At 39.2% G+C, this 22,737-nt stretch overlaps 1 protein-coding gene across 1 annotated transcript in view; it reads right to left on the minus strand.

Moving 5' to 3' along the window:
- GYS2 (glycogen synthase 2) overlaps window positions 1-22,737 on the minus strand; it is a 59,720-nt gene that overhangs the window by 30,141 nt on the left and 6,842 nt on the right. The window contains exons 2-5 of the mRNA XM_029205631.1: window positions 18,611-18,792; window positions 14,119-14,310; window positions 11,492-11,674; window positions 6,211-6,355 (exon numbers count right to left, since the gene is read on the minus strand). Coding sequence (XP_029061464.1) covers window positions 6,211-6,355; window positions 11,492-11,674; window positions 14,119-14,310; window positions 18,611-18,792 — 702 coding nt within the window. The remainder of the gene's footprint in view (window positions 1-6,210; window positions 6,356-11,491; window positions 11,675-14,118; window positions 14,311-18,610; window positions 18,793-22,737) is intronic.

Here is a 22,737-nt window from a genome sequence, read left to right on the forward strand (position 1 = left end):
CATTTTCTTAATTGTTTTTTGTTTGTTTTTGTAGGCCCTTTTCTTCTCTTGTGTTTCCCACTTAGAGAAGTTCCTTTAGCATTTGTTGTAGAGCTGGTTTGGTGGTGCTGAATTCTCTTAGCTTTTGCTTGTCTGTAAATCTTTTGATTTCTCCATCGAATCTGAATGAAATCCTTGCTGGGTAGAGTAATCTTGGTTGTAAGTTCTTCCCTTTCATCACTTTAAGTATATCTTCTCACCCAAATTCTGAATTTATTGTTTTTTTAAAAAAAAATACAAAACAAAACAGAATAAATTCAGAATTTGGGTGGACAAAAAGTCTCTTACCACATGGATGCCTTTGAAATAAGGAAAATGAAAAGAAATTTGATATTCTTAATTACATATAGCTAATCCAGCTCCGTGGATCCTCTCTTTTTTCTCTAGGTAGTAAAGCAACTAAGTAAAAATAGGATTTTGTAAATGAAAAACATTGTAGAAACTGAAGAATAACTGTATTGTGGAAACCAGAACTACTCTAGTCTAAAATCTCTTGCTTGGACTCACAGATGTAGAGAACAAATTAGTGTTTACCAGTGGGGAGGTGAGAGGGCAATATAGGGGTGGATGATTGGGAGGTACAAACTCTTGAGTGTAAGAGAGGCTCAAGGATGTGTTATACAATATGAGCAATATAGCTAATATTTTGTAATAACTGTAAGTGGAAAGTAACCTTTAAAAATTGTATACATTTTTAAAAAATATTAAAAGAATAAAAATAAATAAAATATCTTGCTTGGTTTTTGGAGCAGGCAAAATATTAGATTGCAAGCAACTTATCTTGGCTATGCACAGAGCTCACAGAATTGTTGTAACAATCCAAGAAAGTAACTTCTTATTTCATTCCTTTTTTGCCCTCTTGGGTATATAGGCATCTCCTGTATAGATGAAGCCTTGAGTCTTATCTGTTGTTCCCTTAAATTTTACCTAATCAAAGAGGACTTCTCTGAAACACTACATAAAGAAAAAATCAAAAACAAAACATGCCCACCACCTCCACCTCCACTCCCTATTCCCTTACCTGATTTACTTTTCTCCACGGCATTTATTAACCCAAACATATCGTGCATTTATTTGATAATCTGGTCTATTGCCTGTCTCCTTTCTTCAGAATGTAAGCTCTATGAAGGTAGATATGTGCATTTATCCACTTACCCTTTCCTACTGCTTGAAGCAGTGTTTAATAATTAATTGTTGGATGAATGAATAGTTTCTATATTACTTTATTGAAATGTTGCTCCATACTTAGAATTTTGGGACATAGAATCTCCATCAGTTTGAAAGTCTAATTGCTCTGGAATTCTGAACCAAGGGTGAGTTATGATTCCTTGGGCATCTAAAATAGTACTATTGAAACAACAAGGTCCTACTGCACGGCACAGGGAACTATATTCAATATTCTGTGAGAAAACATAATGGAAAAGAATATGAAAAAGAAAGTATATATATATATATATATATAACTGAATCACTTGGATATACAGCAAAAATTAGCACAACATTGTAAATCAAGTATACTTCAATAAACTAAATTAAAAAAAATAGCAGGTCTGGCTGGGCAGCATCCAGATGGCAGCACTTACAAGCTGTTTGGCTTTGGAATAGTCACTTGACCTCTCTGTGCCTTGGGTTCCTCATCCATAGCAAGGAGGGATAATAATAGTTCTTATCTCATTAAGCTAATGTGATGATGAAATGAGATTATTCATGGGAACAAAATACTAGAATGGGGCCTGACACATAACAAGCATTCAATAAATAATATTGATCATGGAAAAATAAAAATAAAATAGTATTATTGGCTACCAGTTGTTGACAGCACAAAAACAAAACAAAACAAGCAAAAACAACAACAAAAAAACCCCTAACAGTTTGCCACCAAAAAGGAATTGAATGCTGCCTCGGTGTCTTATTTAGAGTGCATATGTTGTCATCACAGTACCGTATCCTGTTTTATCATCAGGTTTTAGTACTGGCACAGCATGTACACCTCACTACAGATGTGTAACTAGTTTAAGGAGTATTTGCTCATACTTTTATTCCAATTTTTTTCCTTAGGAAGGGCTCAAGTCTTAGTTCTAAGCTGGAAGTATATTGCAGCAATGATTAAATCCAAAAGAGCTGACACTGATGCTTCTTTGTACTTTTTTAATTTCTGAGAGATCACCATGGGAAGTCTGTTTCTTGTTGCAAGTTTATTCTACTGGTTTGAGGGCTACTGGGACTCCTTACCAAGGGGATTTTGGATCATTCTTTGCTTTGATAAGTGGAAGTGACTTTGAGAGAAGCAATTCAGAATATAGCTTTCAGTGATATCACGTATGTGATGACTCACTATAATCATGAAGAAGGAATATGATTCTAACAACCTTGGCCAAGGGCCACCTGAAAAAGTGCTTATTATATCATAACTGAACACTCCATACCCGCCTTGTCCATATGGTATTATACAGATGCACTGTCAAAATATTCTACAGGATTTTGAGCCATTTTACGAATGTTCTGAATGCAGTAGACACTCCTGGGATTCATTGTCTTGTGAATAATTCACATCATCACACATCACATAAGGGGACTGCTAGAAATTCCCTAAACTCCATATAATAGATTTTGAGAGACATACCAGTTCAAGATGAATATTCTTGCAAAACACCCTCTCTGCAGCCTGGCATCTATACACTGGGTTGGGGTATAAAGCTGTGCTTAGTGTGTTTGAAAAAAGTCTACAGGAGCTTTGGACCCCAATGACCTTTCTGGCAAAATGGCATGAAATCACTCACTGGCTAGAGTATTTTGTTTGGTTGACATTACAATGTCAAATTTAGTTCATTTATATGACACCTCTTTAAGATGACATCACAAACCCTACATTTTCTAAGAAATATCCAAATTGTGAAGTTCGGGCAGATGGTAGAGTTCTACAACAAAATCAAAAAATTCTTACAGGGACGTTGATTCTCTTTGTAAAATTTACACCTCTGAACAAAATCAGATGGTTTTGAATAGAACTGTGCCTTCGAGTTTTTCACAAATCCAAACCACCAAACGTTAGGTGAAAGGAGGACAATGAGTGATTTTATAGTAAATGTGGGAATACATGAGCTGCTGGATGTATTGGCATTCTTCAACTGGAGATGATTCATTTGGGAGTTTTTTGCTTCAACACAGAATAAAAACTTTTCAATATATAATCCATGAGGGCAATCTTTTTTTTTTTTTTTTTTTTTGTGGTACGCAGGCCCCTCACTGTCGTGGCCTCTCCCGCTGCGGAGCACAGGCTCCGGACGCGCAGGCTCAGCGGCCATGGCTCACGGGCCCAGCCGCTCCGCAGAACCATGGGATCTTCCCGGACCGGGGCACCAACCCGTGTCCCCTGCATCAGCAGGCGGACTCTCAACCACTGAGCCATCAGGGAAGCCCGAGGGCAATCATTTTGATGTACATTATTTTCAAGTTTCAAAGCAGATGTATTCAATTGCATATTTGTAATTAGTAAATTTATAATGTTGCCCTCTCTCCAATATTTTTTAAAAATCATCTTTTCAACATCAGATGTTACTTTTAATGGAATTTATGGTCAAAGTATAATAATGGGGCTTCCCTGGTGGCGCAGTGGTTGAGAGTCCGCCTGCCGATGCAGGGGACACGGGTTCGTGCCCCGGTCCAGGAAGATCCCACATGTTGCGGAGCACAGGTTCCGGACGCGCAGGCTCAGTGGCCATGGCTCACGGGCCCAGCTGCTCCGCGACATGTGGGGCCAAAAAAAGGGAGAGCCCCAAGAACACCAAAAAAAAAAAAAAAAAAAAAAAAAAAGTATAATAATGCAGTAATAAATAAGGCTTTGCCAATTAGCATATGATAATATTATTAAAAATATCTGGCCCTATATAAGCTTTTGATCCAGCCAACATTTCCCTCTTGCTCTGGAGCTACACCCACACCTTTTAGCTGTGGTTATACTTTTAACTGGGGAAGACTTCAAGGAAAACGAAAAAATACAAAGTCACGATGTGCTATATGATGCTTTTTCTCAGAATGCTCTTGGGAAAAATTTTGTGCTTAATAATCCATTAGAAGTCTGTGGACCTTCTTGAACCACAAAGCATCAGGGATCTCACAATTTCTATCAGAGCTACCACGTGATTCTTTTACTAGTCAGAAATGGAGTAGCTTATGGGGTTTATAGTTCTAGTAGAACCTCCAAGTGAAGTTAGCAGAAGGAGAGATGAGAGCTTGGGAAAAGTCTGATCTATACAAAATAATAATCGTTGTCATTTTCTGAACCTTCACAATGAACCAGGCACTGATCTGCGTTCTTGCCCTGTAGTAACTTATTTAATCATTGCAACAATTCTAGATAAGAGATAGTATTATCATCTCCATTATGCAATTAGGGCAAAGAGAGCTTAAGCAACTTTCACAGCTAGTCATACAGCTAGTGACATATATTCAACACAAAGTCATTTTTGATACTGAATTCAGGCAGTTTGGCAACAAGTCCACAGTTTTCACCCCTATCCTACAGCAATCTCCTTAAGAAAACAGGAAGTTAAGAAAATAGTATATAGAGAAAGCAGGATCCAGAATCTGATCACGGAGAATGTCTGCTTTTCAAAGATGGAAGATAGAAGAGAAACTATGAGAGACACTAGAAAAGAATCATATTTGAGAAAACTTAGAATATGTAATGTCATGAAAAGTAAGGGATGATAGAGGTATCTGCCACCTTTAACTTCTAAAGAATGTCAAGGAACATAAAGAAAATTACAGAATTCTGAACTTGGTGACTTTTGAAAAAGCAATTTTAGACCAAGTGTTGGAGGTTGGAAATTAGAGTTGAAGGGGCCATGAGTAAGTGGAAGAACTATGGATTATTTTTCTAAAATATTTAACAAAATGAGGGAGGATGGGATTGTATAGACATCTGACAAGGTAGTGGCTTCAAGAGAAATTTTTATTTTAGAATAGGAAAAAATAAAGCATTTTCATAAGCACAGAAAAGGATACTGAAGATAGGGGAAAAAAGGAATCCAAGAAACAAGTGAGCATATTGATGTAGCAAACTCCTGTAAGAGACATGAGAGTGAGAACCCAAGTGAATCCAAGAGAAGCCTGGGAAAGAAAAAAGAATAGCATAGGATCTTGAGGCTGTCACTACTCAAATTACTTGGATTCTTCTTTTTTAATTATCTAGAACTTTGAAATGCTTTCTCTGATATTCAACTGGTATCTGAAAGAAAGACAACTAGAGACAAGACCACAGCAATCAAGCAAGGAGGATGTATTAATTAGGACTGTTTGGTTGCAAGTGACAGAAACCTATTAACACTAAGTATAATAAGGAGGGATTTATTAATAAGATGCTGGAGTGTCTCATAGCAAAGACTTAGCTGGGCCTCAGGAATTAGTTTAAACCATGGTCTAAATCACTGTGGAAAGTATAGAGTTCTCTCTCTCTCAAACTGTTTCTGCTTCTTATTGTACTTCACTGTAGTTTAACTTTCTTTGCATCTCATGCAACATAATGGGAAAATGGGCACTGCTAACAGCTTCCAAGGTGACATTTCTGTTATACAAGAGTGCATTCAAACAGACTCATCTGTTTAGACTCCTTCTTATGAGAGCATTCTGATTGGTCCAGCTTATGTCAGATGTCTACCTCTGGACCAATCAGCTGTGGTCAGGTGACAGTGTCATGTTTTAGGAACATGCCTCTTGGCATTGCAACCTCTGGATGGGTCTGGGGATAGTTCCCAGAAAAACTTACAAGAAAATCTTGGGAGAAGTAACACAACAGGTTTCTACTAAACAGGACTAATAAGGCGATGTTCTAGGATGTAGGACTAGGGTAGTATCACTCACATTTCTGATATTTTCTGGACTTTCATTTTCTTAAAATAGAAAAATCAACTCAGCTTGCTTACGCACAGGAAGTCATTATGACAACCCAGTTCAGAACTAGGTCATTTTAAGCATAGACTATAAGACAAGCACAGATTGTACACTAGTATGTTCCAGATATAGCTTAGTGTTCAACAAAGCTACTGAAAATATGTGTAAAGATTTGAGTGGTAACAGTGAATGCAATTTTTCCTCTTATTATTATTTTACGCATTTTTGTTTCAAACAAAATTCTCATAGGTCGGTGACAAACTCAGGGATAATAATTACCAGGCTTTCTCTTCAGCATGTGTTCTGCCTCTATCGCTGTTATTTCAGAAACAGTGGTGAATACATGAGCACAATGGACTGAGGCACGCTCCATGCAATACCGGTGATAAATCTGTCTTTCCCCAGCCTCTTTGTCTATGTTAAACTGTGAACACAAAACAAAACACACGCACATACACATTTGCTTACACCGATCCTTCTACACGAGCAAAACAAAATCACATATTTCTCATATTGTTTTTCCTCAAAGCTGTGTGAAATTTTATGACCACAAAAGAAATAATGATAAATTTCTGTTAAACCCATTACTAAAGCACATAGCTACTTATGCTTACAAAAAGTGCTGTTTAGTTCATCTGTGCTTCTAAACTGTCATTTAACCCCCTATGTAAATATTTCCCCTTTGCTATAATCATAGAGAATTCTTGATTTTTTTGGCATTTTAATTTTACTTATTTTATAAATGTTGAGCAAATTCCTTTCCCCAAGGTCTTTATCATATTTTTCCATAAGCAATGAAACAAAGCTGACATTAAACTTGATACTGAAAGTAAGGATAAGTATTATCCTTCTTATTCACTAAAGGAAAGAAACCTGACAAAGAGAAAAGACAATGCTTTTCCATGTATAACTCCCAACACCGTGAAATTTCAAGGAGTGTACAGTTACTTTAATTAGATGGTGTGTTAGATTCTGTAATCATCCATTATTCTGGGTATCTTAACTTTAAAAAAAAAGCCAAACCCCCAACAGTTACTTAACACAGTTAGCAACCGTTGTGGGCTTTTGCCATTTTGCTTAGTTACTGAATGTTATGTCTCTATAGCTGTATATGAAGCTAGCAGTGTCTAAGACAAAAAAGTATATAAAGTTTCTGGCATTGTATTAGTGGGGTGCTTTTTGTAATAAAGATTATTAGAAGCTCAAGTCTATGTATCAGACCCTTCTAAGAGTGATATCATATTTAATCCTCATAAACCAGAGACACATTTTTTGTCTTCATCTTACGTAGGGGGAAATTGAAACTTTTAGGGGTTAAAAAACTGGCCCAAGGTCACATTCCTATTAAGTATTTTAGCAGAGCCCTAAATTGATCCCAAATCAGTTTGACTCCACACCTGGGCTCCTGCCTGCTTTTATATCAAGTAGATTCCAGCTCAATCAACATGGCAATCCCAATAACGACTGCACCATATAGAGGAATGTACTAAAAGAGACTCATTGGATGATTCTAGAGATTACAACAGGGACGTTCCTAGAGCATTCTTTCTTGACTGTAATATTTGCAACCATCTCTCTGAAAATGACTGAATCAAGGCTCTATATGGCATGCTTAGATCAGCTCTGTATGGCTGGTCTCATTCATTCAACCAAATCTCTCATTCAGCCTACATTTGTTTAGTAATTTACATACTTTTGTTGCTTTCAGAGAGCTTATGAATGAGAAAGCAGGTAAAAATTGGGCAGAAATGAGTAAGTGTCTGAGTAAGGTGCAGGATCAGAGAGGGTCTGATTCATCCTGGCTGAGGAGAGAGAAAAGTATCTCATATTTATGCAATTGTTCATATTGTCAATATCACCTCTAGAATGTACGATTTTCAAGGGCAAGGAACATGACTTATTAATCTTTGTATTTCTAAGTTGATTAGATAAATAAAATGACATTTGGACTGAGGCATGAAAGTTTAATTTGGGGAAAGGTTATTTTGGACTGAGAAATTTAGTTGCCCCAAAGAACAAATATATAAAGTCAAGTTGTATGTGCAGAAAATGGCAGGACATCTGACGTGACTATAGCATTGGGTGTAGAATGTAGGACACGTAATAGAGAGACATCCTGGTAATAGGACCAGATCCCAGAAGTCCATGAAGACAAGGCTAGAAATTCAGCCTTTGTCCTGAATACAATGGCAAGCACTGAAAGGGCTCAGCTAGAGGTATGGTAAAGACATAGTCTATTTTTGAGAAAAATAACTCTGGAATGAAATGTTTCCTATTTCATTAAGTTTGGGGGAAATTACATGAGTTAACACATATCAAATGTTTAGAAAAGTGTCTGGCATATGGAAAGGGCTTGATAATTTCAGCTATTGTTATTATTTAGTAGTGTTGTTATTGTAGAGAATAGTAAGATTTCACATAGGGGTAGCACTTAACATCTGAATACTATTTAGAGGTGAGAAGATAGGATTCCTAAATGAGGAAACCAAGTACGCAAAAATACAGGGAGAGGACAGTAGAGGCCTTGCGATCCCCTATAATTGAACTTGACCAGCTCAAAACTTGGTCAGAGGAAAGAGTTAAAATCCACCAAACAATTGTCTATGACTTTCTTCACCATTTTCTAATCCCAAACAGCCCTGTCCTCACTTTCCCATCTAGGAAATCCCATTGCTATCAAGAAAAGAGAGGCCTAAACATAAGAAAACTAATGCCCATCCCCTTTTTATTTAAAGCATTAGGTATCTAGTCATTATCATTGAGGAGACAATTGACCAATGGCAGGACCGCTAAGAATGAATTTTGAAACATCTTCATGGAGAGTCTCAGAAAATTCATATGCTGGCTGAAAATAGTTGCAATCCTATTTTAACTAATACATTTAAGCCAAAACATAAACAAACATCAAGGTCCTTATGAATCGGCTATTAACCAAAAAGGTTTTCAGTTAACGTCTTTGAGTAAAATAGTTCTAATCTTTCTGCTTTTATCAAAGTTAAATGCTTTTATCCTTGTTCTCATTTTCCCCCGATGTCTACTTGCCTGAGTCAGAGCTCACTGAAACTGACTGTGGATCCTGTACCAAAGACTAATTTATGACTCATTTCTTATGTTGAACTTTTAAAAACTTTTCATATATATAATTTGGTGTTTTGCTGTTTCACTGAATTTCTAAACCTACTGTGAGCATTGGAAGGTCTGCTGTAAAAATTGATATGGGGGCCTTTCCTGTGAATAATGATTATGAGTTTTTTTTGTTTTTTTTTTTCTCGGTACGCGGGGCTCCCACTGCTGTGGCCTCTCCCGTTGCGGAGCACAGGCTCCGGACGCGCAGGCTCAGCGGCCATGGCTCAGCGGCCATGGCTCACGGGCCCAGCCGCTCCGCAGCATGTGGGATCTTCCCAGACCAGGGCACGAACCCGTGTCCCCTGCATCGGCAGGCGGACTCTCAACCACTGCGCCACCAGGGAAGCCCTGATTATGAGTTTTTAACATAAAACCTAGTTCTTAATTACTTGTTATTTATTTACTAGTCACTCTGCTGAGCAGGACTTTTTACTAGAGAGATGGGCTGGGGTCTGGCTAAGCTTCCATATTTCAACAAGTGAGGGGTTTAAGCTAGGGAGATATATAATCATATTTGAAAACAGTATGATATAAACACTGACCTTTTACTAAACAGATAGTTATATAATTATATATTATAATGGTTTTATTCCTTAAAAACGATTAATAAAATCTGATGAATATTATTAGTTGTTTTTATTGTTTATCCAATGCTCTTAAGTATTCTGCTGTGAAATATTTGATATGCCTCTGTAATATTTTCTCTTTCACAAAAATCAAAGTCCGCTCTTCTCCAGGAAACATGGTGGTTGAGTTTATCACAGATCACTGGTTTGCCCTCATTAGTCTACCATTAGGAAATCTCCCTGATCTCCTGACTTTTTGAATTCCTTGTTGACTTTATTTTAAATATACATCTAATGTTTACAGTTTGACCTTCAGGTTTTGCTGACCTTTTTATAGGCAAACTCTCCTTAGGACCATTCATTGCTTTGCAAATGTTAAAGTTTGTCTGAAAGAACTTTCCTGTGCTCAAAATGTCTCTGAGATGATAGTATAATTTTCTGCCCTCATTATCTGAGTAGTAGTATTCATATGTAACAAACACACACAAACATACACACACTCACACAAGCATGCATTCTGTTTCATAGAATTCTAGAACTTTTTTAAACTGGGGGAGTCTTTAGAAATCAACTTTCCAACTTCCTAATGTTCCTGATAGTGGAACAGAACCCTAAAATACTAAATTGACTTAATTGGCAACATAGATACCAAATCTGCAAAACTCCTGGCTTTATGTTACTCAAATGCTTGATCACTATTACTGACAGGATGATGTGAGAAACATACTTTTATTAATCTGATTGAACTGATGGAAAATAGAAGAAGTCAAAACTGAATGACTTTGGGTCATAGAATAAGGCAGTCTTCTAAGATAGGCAAACCCAACTGTTTAGTCATGAAGGATCCACATCCCTGTTTTTTCTTTTCTTCAGAGATGTATTTCTTACTCGTAGATCTTTTCATTCATCTTTTTTTCATTATCTTGTACTAATTTCATCTTAATACTCTCCGAATTTATTTTGTTTCATTTATTCTTTTATTTTCTTTTTAAAAATTTTTTTTAAATTAATTTATTTTTGGCTGTGTTGGGTCTTCATTGCTGCACGCGGGCTTTCTCTAGTTGCAGCAAGCGGGGGCTACTCTTTGTTGCGGTGTGCGGGCTTCTCATTGCGGTGGCTTCTCTTGTTGCGGAGCACGGGCTCTAGGCCAGCGGGCTTCAGTAGTTGTAGCATGCAGGCTCAGTAGTTGTGGCTCGCGGGCTCTAGAGCGCAGGCTCAGTAGTTGTGGTGCACGGGCTTAGTTGCTCCGCGGCATGTGGGATTTTCCCGGACCAGGGCGCGAACCCGTGTCCCCTGCATTGGCAGGTGGATTCTTAACCACGGTGCCACAAAGGAAGCCCCACATCCCTGTCTTTGATAACTCTGTTTTACTAGACCCCCACAAAGCTCCACCTATAACTCACTGCAGAGTCACAGCAGAAATCTGACCTTTGCTCACTTGAAGGATGGAGGAAGTAAGGCTCGTAGAACAAGTTGATGGCTAGATTCCCTGCCATGCACCTGCCAGTCAGATCTGTGTGTGGATCCAGAGTCCTCACAGCATTTCCCAAGCTTCAGAGTAGACAGCAGCCCGACCTCACATCCTCAGTGTCTGACTCCCACCAGATGCCTTTGGACCTTGGGTCTATTGCTCCTAAGTGGACAGCCATCTGGCCTCTCCCTGCTACACTCCACTGCACTCTGAACAAAGTTAAACTATATGAGCTCTCAGTCACTCAGGGGAGGCTTTGTCATGAATACTGATTGGTTGAAAGGGCATTTCTGCCATCTGGATGACAGATGAAAGACGAAGGTCAATATTTCCCATCCTTCAGCTTCAAGGATCAGAAAGAAAGGTGATGAGGGGGGAAGGTGGAAGGACTAATTACCTTATCAAGGTGGTTGTAGAAATCGATGTTTGCTGCACAGAGATACCTCCCAAGCAGTGTGGCGTGAGTGGTAAAGACTGTAGCAATCGGAAGTTTCCGAGCTCGAGAAAGAATCAGTCCAGTCCCAGCCTGCCATTCATGGAATTGGACAATGACGTGTTTCCCATCGGCATGATCTGTCACCTACACCGGAAAAGAAGCTTTTAGAAAAGTTGGTGGTGTAATTGGGTCTTGCTCGTGGCCCACAGCATAAGGAAAGTTATCATGCCTGTAAATTTTAGCACAATTTAAAGGGATCTAAAGACAAAGCAGGCAGATTTAGCAAATATAAGGGTTTTATAGAATTTAGCTGCATGTTCATAAAGCCCTTATATGTTTATGGCATAATCCTCTCTTTCAATATGGATCAAATTTATTTTTGTATCCACAGAGGGGACTCCTGAATAAATGCACAGTAGGCACTCAATAACTATTCATTAAATGGAGGAATGGATAATAGCACTACTATCCTTGAAGATTCACTGAGCTGCTGAATTAGTTGGGACCACCCACTTACAAGTATCTATTTAATAAACAATATGTGACTTCATGTTTTAAGTCAGTCTCATTTGGACTCTCTGTTCCTTGAAGCCAAAAACATTTTAAATGATGTACTATTATTTTAAGAATTTGGAACTAGGGAAAGAGATTAGTAACTTGCTTAGAATCAAATAGAAATTTAATAACACACTGAGGACCCAGGTCTAATTCCACGTCTCATTCTAACACTAGTCAGGACATCAGTTCCTTAACCTAAAAGTGACTTTGTTTCACTAAAAATAGAGCTACCATATGATCCAGCAATCCCACTCCTGGGCATATATCCAGAGAAAACCATAATTTGAAAAGATACACGCACCCCAATGTTCATTGCAGCATTATTTACAGTAGCCAAGACATGGAAGCAACCTAAACGTCCATCGACAGAGGAATGGATAAAGAAGATGTGGTATACATATACAATGGAATATTACTCAGCCATTAAAATGAATGAAATAATGCCATTTGCAGCAACATGGATGGACCTAGAGATTATCATACTAAGTGAAGTAAGTCAAAGAGAGAAAGACAAATGTTATATGATATCACTTATATGTGGAATCTGAAAAATAATACAAATGAATTTATTTACAAAACAGAAACAGACTCACAGACATAGAAAACAAACTTATGGTTACCAAAGGGTTGGACGGAGGGATAAATTAGGAATATGGAATTAACAGATACACACTACCATATATAAAATAGATAAATAACAAGGATTTACTGTGTAGCACAGGGAACTATATTAGTATCTTATAATAACCTATAATGGAAAAAACATATATATATATATAACTGAATCACTTTGCTGTACACCTGAAACTAACACAATATTTAAATCAACTGCACTTCAATAAAAAACGTTACTTTGTTTCACCCTTACAAAAAATTAATATTTACGTTCCACTCCCCTTAATGACTGTTTCCCTAGTGGGGGAGTAGCATCGATAATGAAAAACACCTGTGTTCAAGGAGCCTGCCCAGAGAATTGGGAAGTCTGGAGAGTTAACCTAGGACAGCGGTTCTCATACCTAGGGTACATCAGAATCACCTGGAAGGCTTGACATGCACGCCTGTGTGGCATGTGTGGGTGCTCGTGGAGGCTGGCCTCAGCCCCGGGGCAGTTGGCAGAGGAAGAGTTGGCTTCAGCAACTGATGCTAAGCCTGCATCTATCTGTCATTAGGCCAGATCCTGTCAGCAGCCTCGCTCTTCTTCTCCTACGGTGTCACCAAGACAAAGCCATAGGACCACCCCTTCACTTCCCCTTCACCTCAGAGCAGCCCTTTATGGCCGTTGGACTTAATTCATCAGAAAGAAGTTATACTGGTCAAGGGGACACACTCCCAACATAGAGTTCTGTGATTTGTCCTTAGACCACAGTCCCACTTTGCTAGGGATGCTCTTCATTCTCTGATTTTTAAGTGAGGCATAAAAATCTTGAGATAATGAAAGGAATAGGAAGAAATCCTGCTGCCACGCTTTCAGGAATTGAGTACAGGCTTGGCTCATTTAACAAGGACTGATTCCCAGTGCTCTTGGGTTTTTTTTACATCTATGGACTATTTCACTGCTGTGGACTCCTTAGCAACTGCTGAGACGACTTCAGCCTTTAGCGAATGATTAAAAGATCTAAGAGCCACTGAAGTCGCACTCACACTCACACATAAACAAAATCAAAGATTTCAGGCCATTTTCTACTCCCATGACGCTAGAAATCAAGTGCATAGTGCATGATGTATACTGTTTTTTCTTGCATATATGTTGAATATTATCTATGTAACGGGGAATATAATTGGGTGTTTTATCCACATCATTCTAGTTGAACCTGACATGAGGTAAATATGAATAAGCATTATCATCACCCTGTTCCGAAAGCTGGTACTTAGTTACGGGAAGGCTGAATGTTTTCTCAGATTCCTTTGAAATGTTTTAGGACAATTAATAATGGCATCATCTCAAAATTGGCTTAAAGTTTAGAGGATCGTTGCTGGCCACGGAGAGCAACTGTGCTTCTCCTCTGTTGTACGACTACAGTAAACAGTACCTCTTTCAAGAACCAGGCAGTTAACGATCCAAATATCAGCATTTCATTGGCTTCCTGGTCGTGATAAGGGATACCAACATTGCATGCTTCCCAGAGGTCACCTTTCCACGTGTCCAGGTTCTGAGCCGAATAGCTTATGTCAAAGAGCACCACATAAGGACTCCCTTCTATGAGCCATCTTCCAAAGTGCACCTGCCATAAAAGAACACACAGCCATGGAGGAATACTAGGCAATGCAAGGGAGGACAATGTATTTGGGTTTAGAAGCTATAAACTGTATTTAGAACTCAAAAGCAGATTACACAAGCCGTATAGGAAACCATAGTGATAACACAGGGCATCTGGTGTTTGAGCCCGAAGAGGGAATGGACTGGTACCCATTCATCTAGAATCTCCAAGTTCCTGCACTTCATTAAATTTGGTTATTTTAAAATGAAGTATTTAGATCATGTAATCTCTGTTCTTCTGTCCCTCATTATCCTCCTGTGACCTTGAGCCCATGGTTTTAGGATTTAATATTATGGTCTATGTTTTTATGATAGAGTCATAAGGTGAACTGCTCTGTATCTTTAACAACCCAGAGTTGGATATGCCTACCATGTCACTTATTTTCCTTTATGCAACAGGACTTATGACATTTCCTGCCAGAAAAAAAAGTTGTTTCTCTAGACAAATGTGTATAATTTCCCTTATTCCTCCTAACAAAGAAAATGTGACACCAAGTGTTTCCCAATATGGTTGCTGCCAGAGGTCGTAACTAAATGTATTGCCGAAGATGCATTTTCTCTTTAATCTAGCAGCTCAAGGTCTAATTCTACTACATTCATCAAATTGATTCTTTTATTCCTAAATGTTTTACCTTGTGCAAGTTTTAATGCAGTAGCTATTTCAAATTTTTTCCAATTGTAATTATTTAGTCGCTTGTATATCCAAGTTTTAACTTCCCCTTTGGTCTCTATTTTTCTATAGTAATTTACTCATGCTCTTTATTTTATGTTTATTCTCCTATTACATGCAAGGCAATTCCATAAATCACTTCAAACCCTTTCTGAAGTTGGCAGAAGCTAAGAGCTTCTCTCATTGGGTATCCAGACCTCTCTAGTAAACTGAATGTGTCTACACTGCTTACATTGACGTTATGACTCCACCCAAGGCTGAATTTTACAGAGCATGAAAGCCCGTTTGATCATCATTCCCTTGCTTGGGACTCAGGAATGTATGGTGATGTCTCTTTCCCAGCCATGCCTCAGTCAACATTGAAAGACCCTCATTATGTGTCAGTCGCTTCCACTGTAATTCAGTATTTATCATGGCACTCTTTCAGATTTTTTCCTGAGCCCCAAACAACCTTTCAATCGTTTTCTCTTTGGGATGCTCATTGACTTATGTATTCAGTTAACAAATAGCTACTCGCTGCCTAATATGTGACATATGATACAGTGAGCTAAGACACAGTGAAGTGCTGAACAGAGAATGTAAGCTAGCTTGTCTTGACGTGCAGTGCATTCTCAGCCCTGACGTGGAAACATCCTTACATCAGAAATCCATTTAGAATCTTGAGACCAGTCAGTTCCACCATGGCTTTCACCTCCCTCTTTTATCGCAAGTGCTTCAAATGCGAACCCCTTCTAACATCTCACTCATTTCATCCCAACAGTACAACATGCAACCTTCCCTACTCTCCTAATTCTCCATGTTACTCTCACGGTGATATGCTTCCATGGTGCCCTCTGGGACCTCAAGTTCCCTTTTAAACTAAATATTCTGCACCTTAAACCTTGTATATATCTCCTAGACATCACCACTGACATGGACATCTCAGTAAGAACTTCTCATTTTTTCACCCCCAGAAAATATATTCCTGGGGTGAGTAGGAAGGAAAGTTAGGAGTTTTTAAATTACACTGAAACTTTTAAAACCTTATTCTTTATTCGTATATAAAGACACCTCTGAAATTTTCCTGATGCAAATATGTTACTTTCCTTGTCCTACAAATCTCTTGGTTACTTTTCTACCTTATTCTGGGCAACTTTAAAATCCAGGATTATATCCTACACACTTACATCATAGCTATTGGACCTTACTGACTTCAAAGAACTTCATGGCAATCTTACCCTTGTCAAAATCCAAACTGTTTCTCCTCTGAAATGTTCAACCTTAGCATTGTATCCCTTGACCACAACTACCATACTTCCACTTCTCTCACTATATTTCTCCCAGTGTATGCCTCCCTTCAAGACCTCCAGTTTCTGGAACCTCCCATTTTCTCCTACATCATCCCCATCTTTCTCCTTTCATCCTTCCTTTCCTATCCATTTCAGACCTAACAATTCATCAACACAACAATTAATTCAGTCAATCATACAGTTACCGCTAAGACTTGTGCCACCTGGCCCCGCTGCACAAATGCTGGAATTAAACGACACCAAATCTCCAACTATTTACTTCCTTCACTTCCACTCTAGCTGCTGGAGAAAGTCACAGTCGTGTATATTTGTGCCATTAAAAAGTCACGACTGAGCTTCCCTGGTGGCGCCGTGGTTGAGAGTCCGCCTGCCGATGCAGGGGATGCGGGTCCGTGTCCCGGTCCGGGAGGATCCCACATGCTGCGGAGCGGCTGCGCCCGTGAGCCATGGCCGCTGAGCCTGCGCGTCCGGAGCCTGTGCTCCGCAACGGGAGAGACCACAACGGTGAGAGGCCCGCGTACCGCAAAAAAAAAAAAAAACAGCAACAAAAAAGTCACGACTGTACCTTAAAAATGTCTAGAAATTCTTTTCCCTATTCCTTGAACACTTTCTGAACGTTTTTTGTCATGTTCTCTTATTTTAACACTTGCCTCCTGACTCTCAGAAGATGACCTTTAGCTCTTAAGATCATCAGAAACACTGAGTGAGGCCATCCTGAATTCTTCATCAGCTTACCTCTGTTTGCATTCATCCTTTGTTTCCAGTTTGAGTGAGGAGTGAAGAACGTGCTTTGGATCTCATTCCCTCTCCTGTCCTCAGTGATCTTACTCTCTTCAATCATCCATTCCTTCTGAACTTCCAGCTTCTCTCTGCTCCCCCTAGATATTTCCTTTTGTCATATAAATGTGCTCACTCATATTTAAGAAAATACCAACTCTCAAAACCATGTCACTCTGAAACAACTTAATTATCTTTCCTCTTCACAGAAAAATCTCATAGCCACACTTCTGTATCCTTTACCTCACCACTCATTCATTCCTCAAGCTACTGCAATCTGATTTAACCCTCCTTTTTCCCCTGAAGCTGTAGTTAGCAGGCTGACCACAAATGGCCTGAATATTGCTAAACCAAGCTGACCCTGGTTCAATCCTTTGTTGATTCAGTCCCTCCTCTATACTTGAAACTCTCTCCTTCCTTGTCTTGACATCTCTATTCCTGTTGTGATGGCAACAAATTACTGCCTTCCTAGTAGTTTAAAACAACGCAAATCTGTTATCTGCAAGATTTGGGAGCAAGTCCTCGAAATGGGTCTTATGGGTTAAAACCGACATGTCAGCAGAGTTGCATTCCACTTGCAGTCCCTAGGGGAGAATCTGTTCTTTAGCCTTTCCCAGCTTCTAGAGGCCACCTGCATTCCTTGGCTTGTGGCCCCTTCCTTCCTCCATCTCAAAGCTCTCATCACTCCAATTTCTGCTTCCATTGTCACATCTCATCTCTGATTCTAATTCTACTGCCTTTTTTTTTTTTGCGGTACGCGGGCCTCTCACTGTTGTTGCCTCTCCCGTTGCGGAGCACACGCTCCGGACGCGCAGGCTCAGCGGCCATGGCTCACGGGCCCAGCTGCTCCACGGCATGTGGGATCTTCCCAGACGGGGGCACGAACCCATGTCCCCTGCATTGGCAGGCGGACTCTCAACCACTGCGCCACCAGGGAAGCCCTACTGCCTCCTTCTTATAATTACATTGGACCCACCCAGATAATCCAGGATAATCTTCCCATCTCAAGAACCTTAACATAGTCACAACTACAAAGTCCTTCTGCTTTATAAGGTAACATATTCACAGGTTCTGAGGATTAACACTTAGACATCCTTGGTTCTAATCGCCAGCTGAACTTCTACTTTTGCAGTCTCTGACTTCTTTTTGTGTAGATATTCTAACATGTTCACATTGCCCAAGATTTGGCTCAAAACCTTTGCTCTTAGTCTATAATCTTCCACTGAATAATGCTATCAATACCCATATTGTCAACTACAATTTAGACACAAATCACTTTTCCCCAAACATCTCTATTCTATACCCTCTGCTGAGTTCCAAACCTAGTATACTTCTAGATGGATATATTATGGTTTTCACAAAGTACCTCAAATGTAACCTATTTAAAATCAAGTTCATCTTTTTCTAAACCAACTCCTTTCCCCTAAGAAGATGAGTGGCCTTTTCTTGTGAGTTCGTGTACATTGTGGTGTTTTCCCACAACAGTTTACTAAGGCTTGCTTAATGAAGTGTCAGACAGTATCCTTTACCTGGCAGCCATGTTTGTTCATCACGTCCACTGCTCTTCTCACAGCATCATTTACAGGTTCACATTGTTCCACCTGAGTCTTCATATTATGCTCAAAATATGGACCAAGCAGAAAGTAATTGTCTCCCCATTCATCAGCTGTTGTTTTGGCCTTTGTCTGAATCACAGTATAGATGCCACCAACTGTTAAAAAGAAAAGGTCCCATTATCATTCAGGTTAGTAGTTCATTTTAAGTGATGAAGGGATGGACACGAGTCTTCATTTTTTTCTATGTTACTTAAGCCAACATTTTTTTATTGAAGTATAGTTGATATACAATATTGGGTTAGTACTCATTTTTAAGTTAGCATTTGGGATCCATCAAGCACAAGGGTTTATTTAACTTTCTAAAAGAAAAATTTTAAGGGACATTATCAAAGAGTTACTATTTTGTTCAATTTCATGCTGGGTGCTTCTCAGAAAGCAGCAGGTTGGCAGCAGCAGAGAAGTACAAATATTTCAAGGAAACCTGAAGAGACAATTGGAATAAAGCAGTACTTGGCTTAAACCTCTATCCACATGGAAGCGTCAAAGGTGAGACAAACAGCTATTGTCATGACACATGCCCTCAGCAGCAGTAATCACATTTCACCCCTTCTCCAACAGTGATCCAAGGGGATAAAATACGACCAAGTAACAGCCACTGCTCAAATTATAAGTCTCCCAGGAGACCAAGCAAGTACCTTTTGACAAGGAGAAGCTGATGGACTTTGAGGGGGGTATGCTTGGCCCAATCCTCATGTCAAACCCAATGAAACAAATACAAGTTTTCATATGGTATTTCATTTTGCCTCTCTGGCATTGCTGCTACCACTATTAAAACACAAAGCCAAAAAATATGTATACTCTTGGAAAATATGCACACTGTTATACCCAGCACGTTTACATCTGGAAAACTGTCCTGGGGGGGAAATAAGAAGATGTGTGCATAAGGATATTTATTAAAGAATTATGGTGGTGAAAAACTGTAACCAACTTTAATTGAACTAGTTAACTCATGTAACCTGTCTAAGGCTCAATTAGCTCACCTGTTCAAGGGGGCTAAAACAGTACATCACTTGGGGAGGAAGGGCAGGTTGGAGCAGCAGTATTAAAAATTAGGCCTCATTGAAAAGGTGATATTTGGAGTGAGTACTTAAAAGGGTAAGGAAATCAGGCAAGTGGATATCATGGGGAAGAAATTTTTAGACAGAGAGAACAGTCAGAGGCAAGGCTCTATTTTGGGAGCAGAAGGTACAAGCAGAGAGTCCTAGGCATTCAAAAGGAGGGGTTCAGTAAACAGGTGGGAGGAATAGAGAGGACCAAGGGGAAAAAGGCCTTCAGTAAACTGGCCAGGATATTTCCCGTGCCAGCTCAAAGCAATCACCTCGTATGAGAATATGAAAACAATGTGAATCCATTTCTTGAGCGATACTTTGTCCATGAACCACAGGCAAAGGAATGACTCAAGAAATCCTGTATAAAATTCCCAAGCCAATACAGATTCTGGCACCAATCATCAACCCCACTTCCAAGGACAATTTTGCTACTTGTATATTAAGAAGAAGAAGTCTTATTTTTCATCATGGTTTTTCATAAGGTATTTCAATTCTTCAGGATGTAGGGTTTGATAGCTACTGCATCTCTTAAATTTCTTATTTCAATAAAGTAGACCTTAAATAATAAATCTTACTGATAGTCATAACTGAGAGCCAAAAGGTAGAATTGCCATTTGCCTATTTTTTTGAAAGTCTGAATCACTCAAAATACACACTTTGGTAAATTGCCTTTTGACAGGTGAGACACAAAAGGCAAATGTTAATACTATTACATGATACAACCGGGTTCATTAATTTATAAAAGAAAAGAGCTAATGTAACTCCCAACATGTAAATATTACATGTAATTTTCATATAAGCCTACATAAATGTATTGTCCTTAGGAACTTGATCTTTAAGAAAAAACTTTTTGACCATACCTAAAAGAGACTTAAACTGTCACTTGAGCAGAATCTGATAATAAGGACACTATCAGTCTCAGTTCAGGTGGCTGATGACAGCGTGGGACCAGAAAGAGGCTCTGCAAACCTGCAAGCAGAGCCTTTCGGACTGCACCAGAACGGACAGGATTCACTTAACCATTCAACCACGAATCTGAGTCTGCATAAATTGATGCCAACCTCAAGGATGCCTAAATATTTCCCCAAATTCCAGAAAAATTTAGGAACCGTCAAAACCACTTGTTGAGGAAAAAAAAAAATTAGAGAAATAGTTTGCAAGAGCCACTAAAAAGAAGAACTTTTCTCTAACGTCTTGGAGTCACATCTCAGCAACATATTTAAAGGTATATATATTTATATAAGCTTTATTCAAGCCCACTGTCAATAAAAATTGAAAATCTCCAAATAATTCCTCCTCTTTGTGGACTATTTTCCTTCATGTTTATATTATCCAGGGGACTATGTTATCGGGTTCTGATGGCATACACTTATTAAATGTCTTATTCACATTTCAGATCTTGAAAACTCTCTTTTATTTGCAACTGTGTACCTTGCCCAGAGACCTTTGAACATCCTTGTTTGTTAGATTATGTGTTGCAAATTAAAATACACTCGGGTTAATGCAAACATATTTTTATTTGCTAAAGGATGTAAGGGAGAAGAGAAATTTTTTATTTCAAAAAAAATACATGGTTAGATTTGAGAATTGAAATGCAAAGATAGACACAATTAATCTGCTGCTTCTTTTTCCCATTTGAGCCCTTCAACCTTGAGATAAATTGTCCCCAAATAGCCTTAGAGTGTTTACAAATACTATGGCTATGTTCTTTCAGTCTATCAGGAATAAAAACATAAAATTTTAAAAAATTTCATCCCATATTGGTTGAGGCTTGATTGTAAATAAATCTTCCCACCCCCCAGGCTTCTCCCCGTACAGTCTTTCTGTGGGGAAGTCCTCTTACTGCTATTTCACAGGTTCAAGCTCCACTTCAGGTCCTCCCTGTCCTTCCCGGATTTATATGCCAACGACTTTCCTTAATTTTCACTCTATTTAACACCTTATACCCCAAACTCCTCTCTCGGCATGCTCATTAAAGATGAATATGATAGGGCTTCCCTGGTGGCGCAGTGGTTGAGAGTCCGCCTGCCGATGCAGGGAACACGGGTTCGTGCCTCAGTCCGGGAAGATCCCACATGCCGCGGAGCGGCTGGGCCCGTGAGCCATGGCCGCTGGGCCTGCGCGTCCGGAGCCTGTTGCTCCGCAACGGGAGAGGCCACGGCGGTGAGAGGCCCGCGTACCGCAAAAAAAAAAAAGATAAATATGATAGCTGAGAAATAGGGTCATTCTTATTTTCAAATCTGGAGTACAAACCAAAGGTTCACCAACACATATTTTTTAATGAATTATTGTTTTACCACAGTGTAGGTCATTGAATTTGGACTTACCCTTCACTTTCAAACATGTACTTTGTCTTTTATTGATCTATATTTTCCTGAAACAACATGGAAGCTGTCTGTAGTGTGAGGGCAAAGTATCAAGCCTTTCATCAGAAAGAAAAGATGAGCTATCATAGCATATATGTCAATGAAGTAGCTAAAACCTCAAGTTTTTATCTAGAAACACTGCTGATATTGTTAAAAGCAGAATTCCAAGGCAGTATGGGAGGTGGGCACCAGCCATAAAAAGGAGATATATGTTATAATATATAAATGTAAGTATATATATATATATATATAGAGAGAGAGAGAGAGAGAGAGAGACTCTTCACTATTTTTAAATGGTTAAAAGTCAGCGAATTTAGAAGTCTATGATTTCAGTGTGCATAGCTACTAATCTGACCCTCCTGTCCCAAGACACAGTTATGGAAGCAGGGATCGTCATTACACAGTTAGATATCGTTCTCTGAGGCAGCAGGTCTTGGTAGGAAAGAGGTTAAATGCTACTGGTGACGATGGCCACCAAATGTTCGTGTGCCTAGCAGTCAGCTGGGTCTGTGGTTCAAATCAAAGCAGCCGCAGTCCCGGGCGGTGGGAGGTGATACACTAAGAGCATGCCCACAAGCATGCCCCACCCTGATTACATCCACAGCGGCAGCTCTGAATATTTTAT

This window comes from Monodon monoceros, unplaced genomic scaffold (genome assembly GCF_005190385.1).
Source record: "Monodon monoceros isolate NGI ecotype Baffin Bay Population unplaced genomic scaffold, NGI_Narwhal_1 Super_Scaffold_6, whole genome shotgun sequence".
Classification (NCBI taxonomy): Eukaryota; Metazoa; Chordata; class Mammalia; order Artiodactyla; family Monodontidae; genus Monodon; species Monodon monoceros.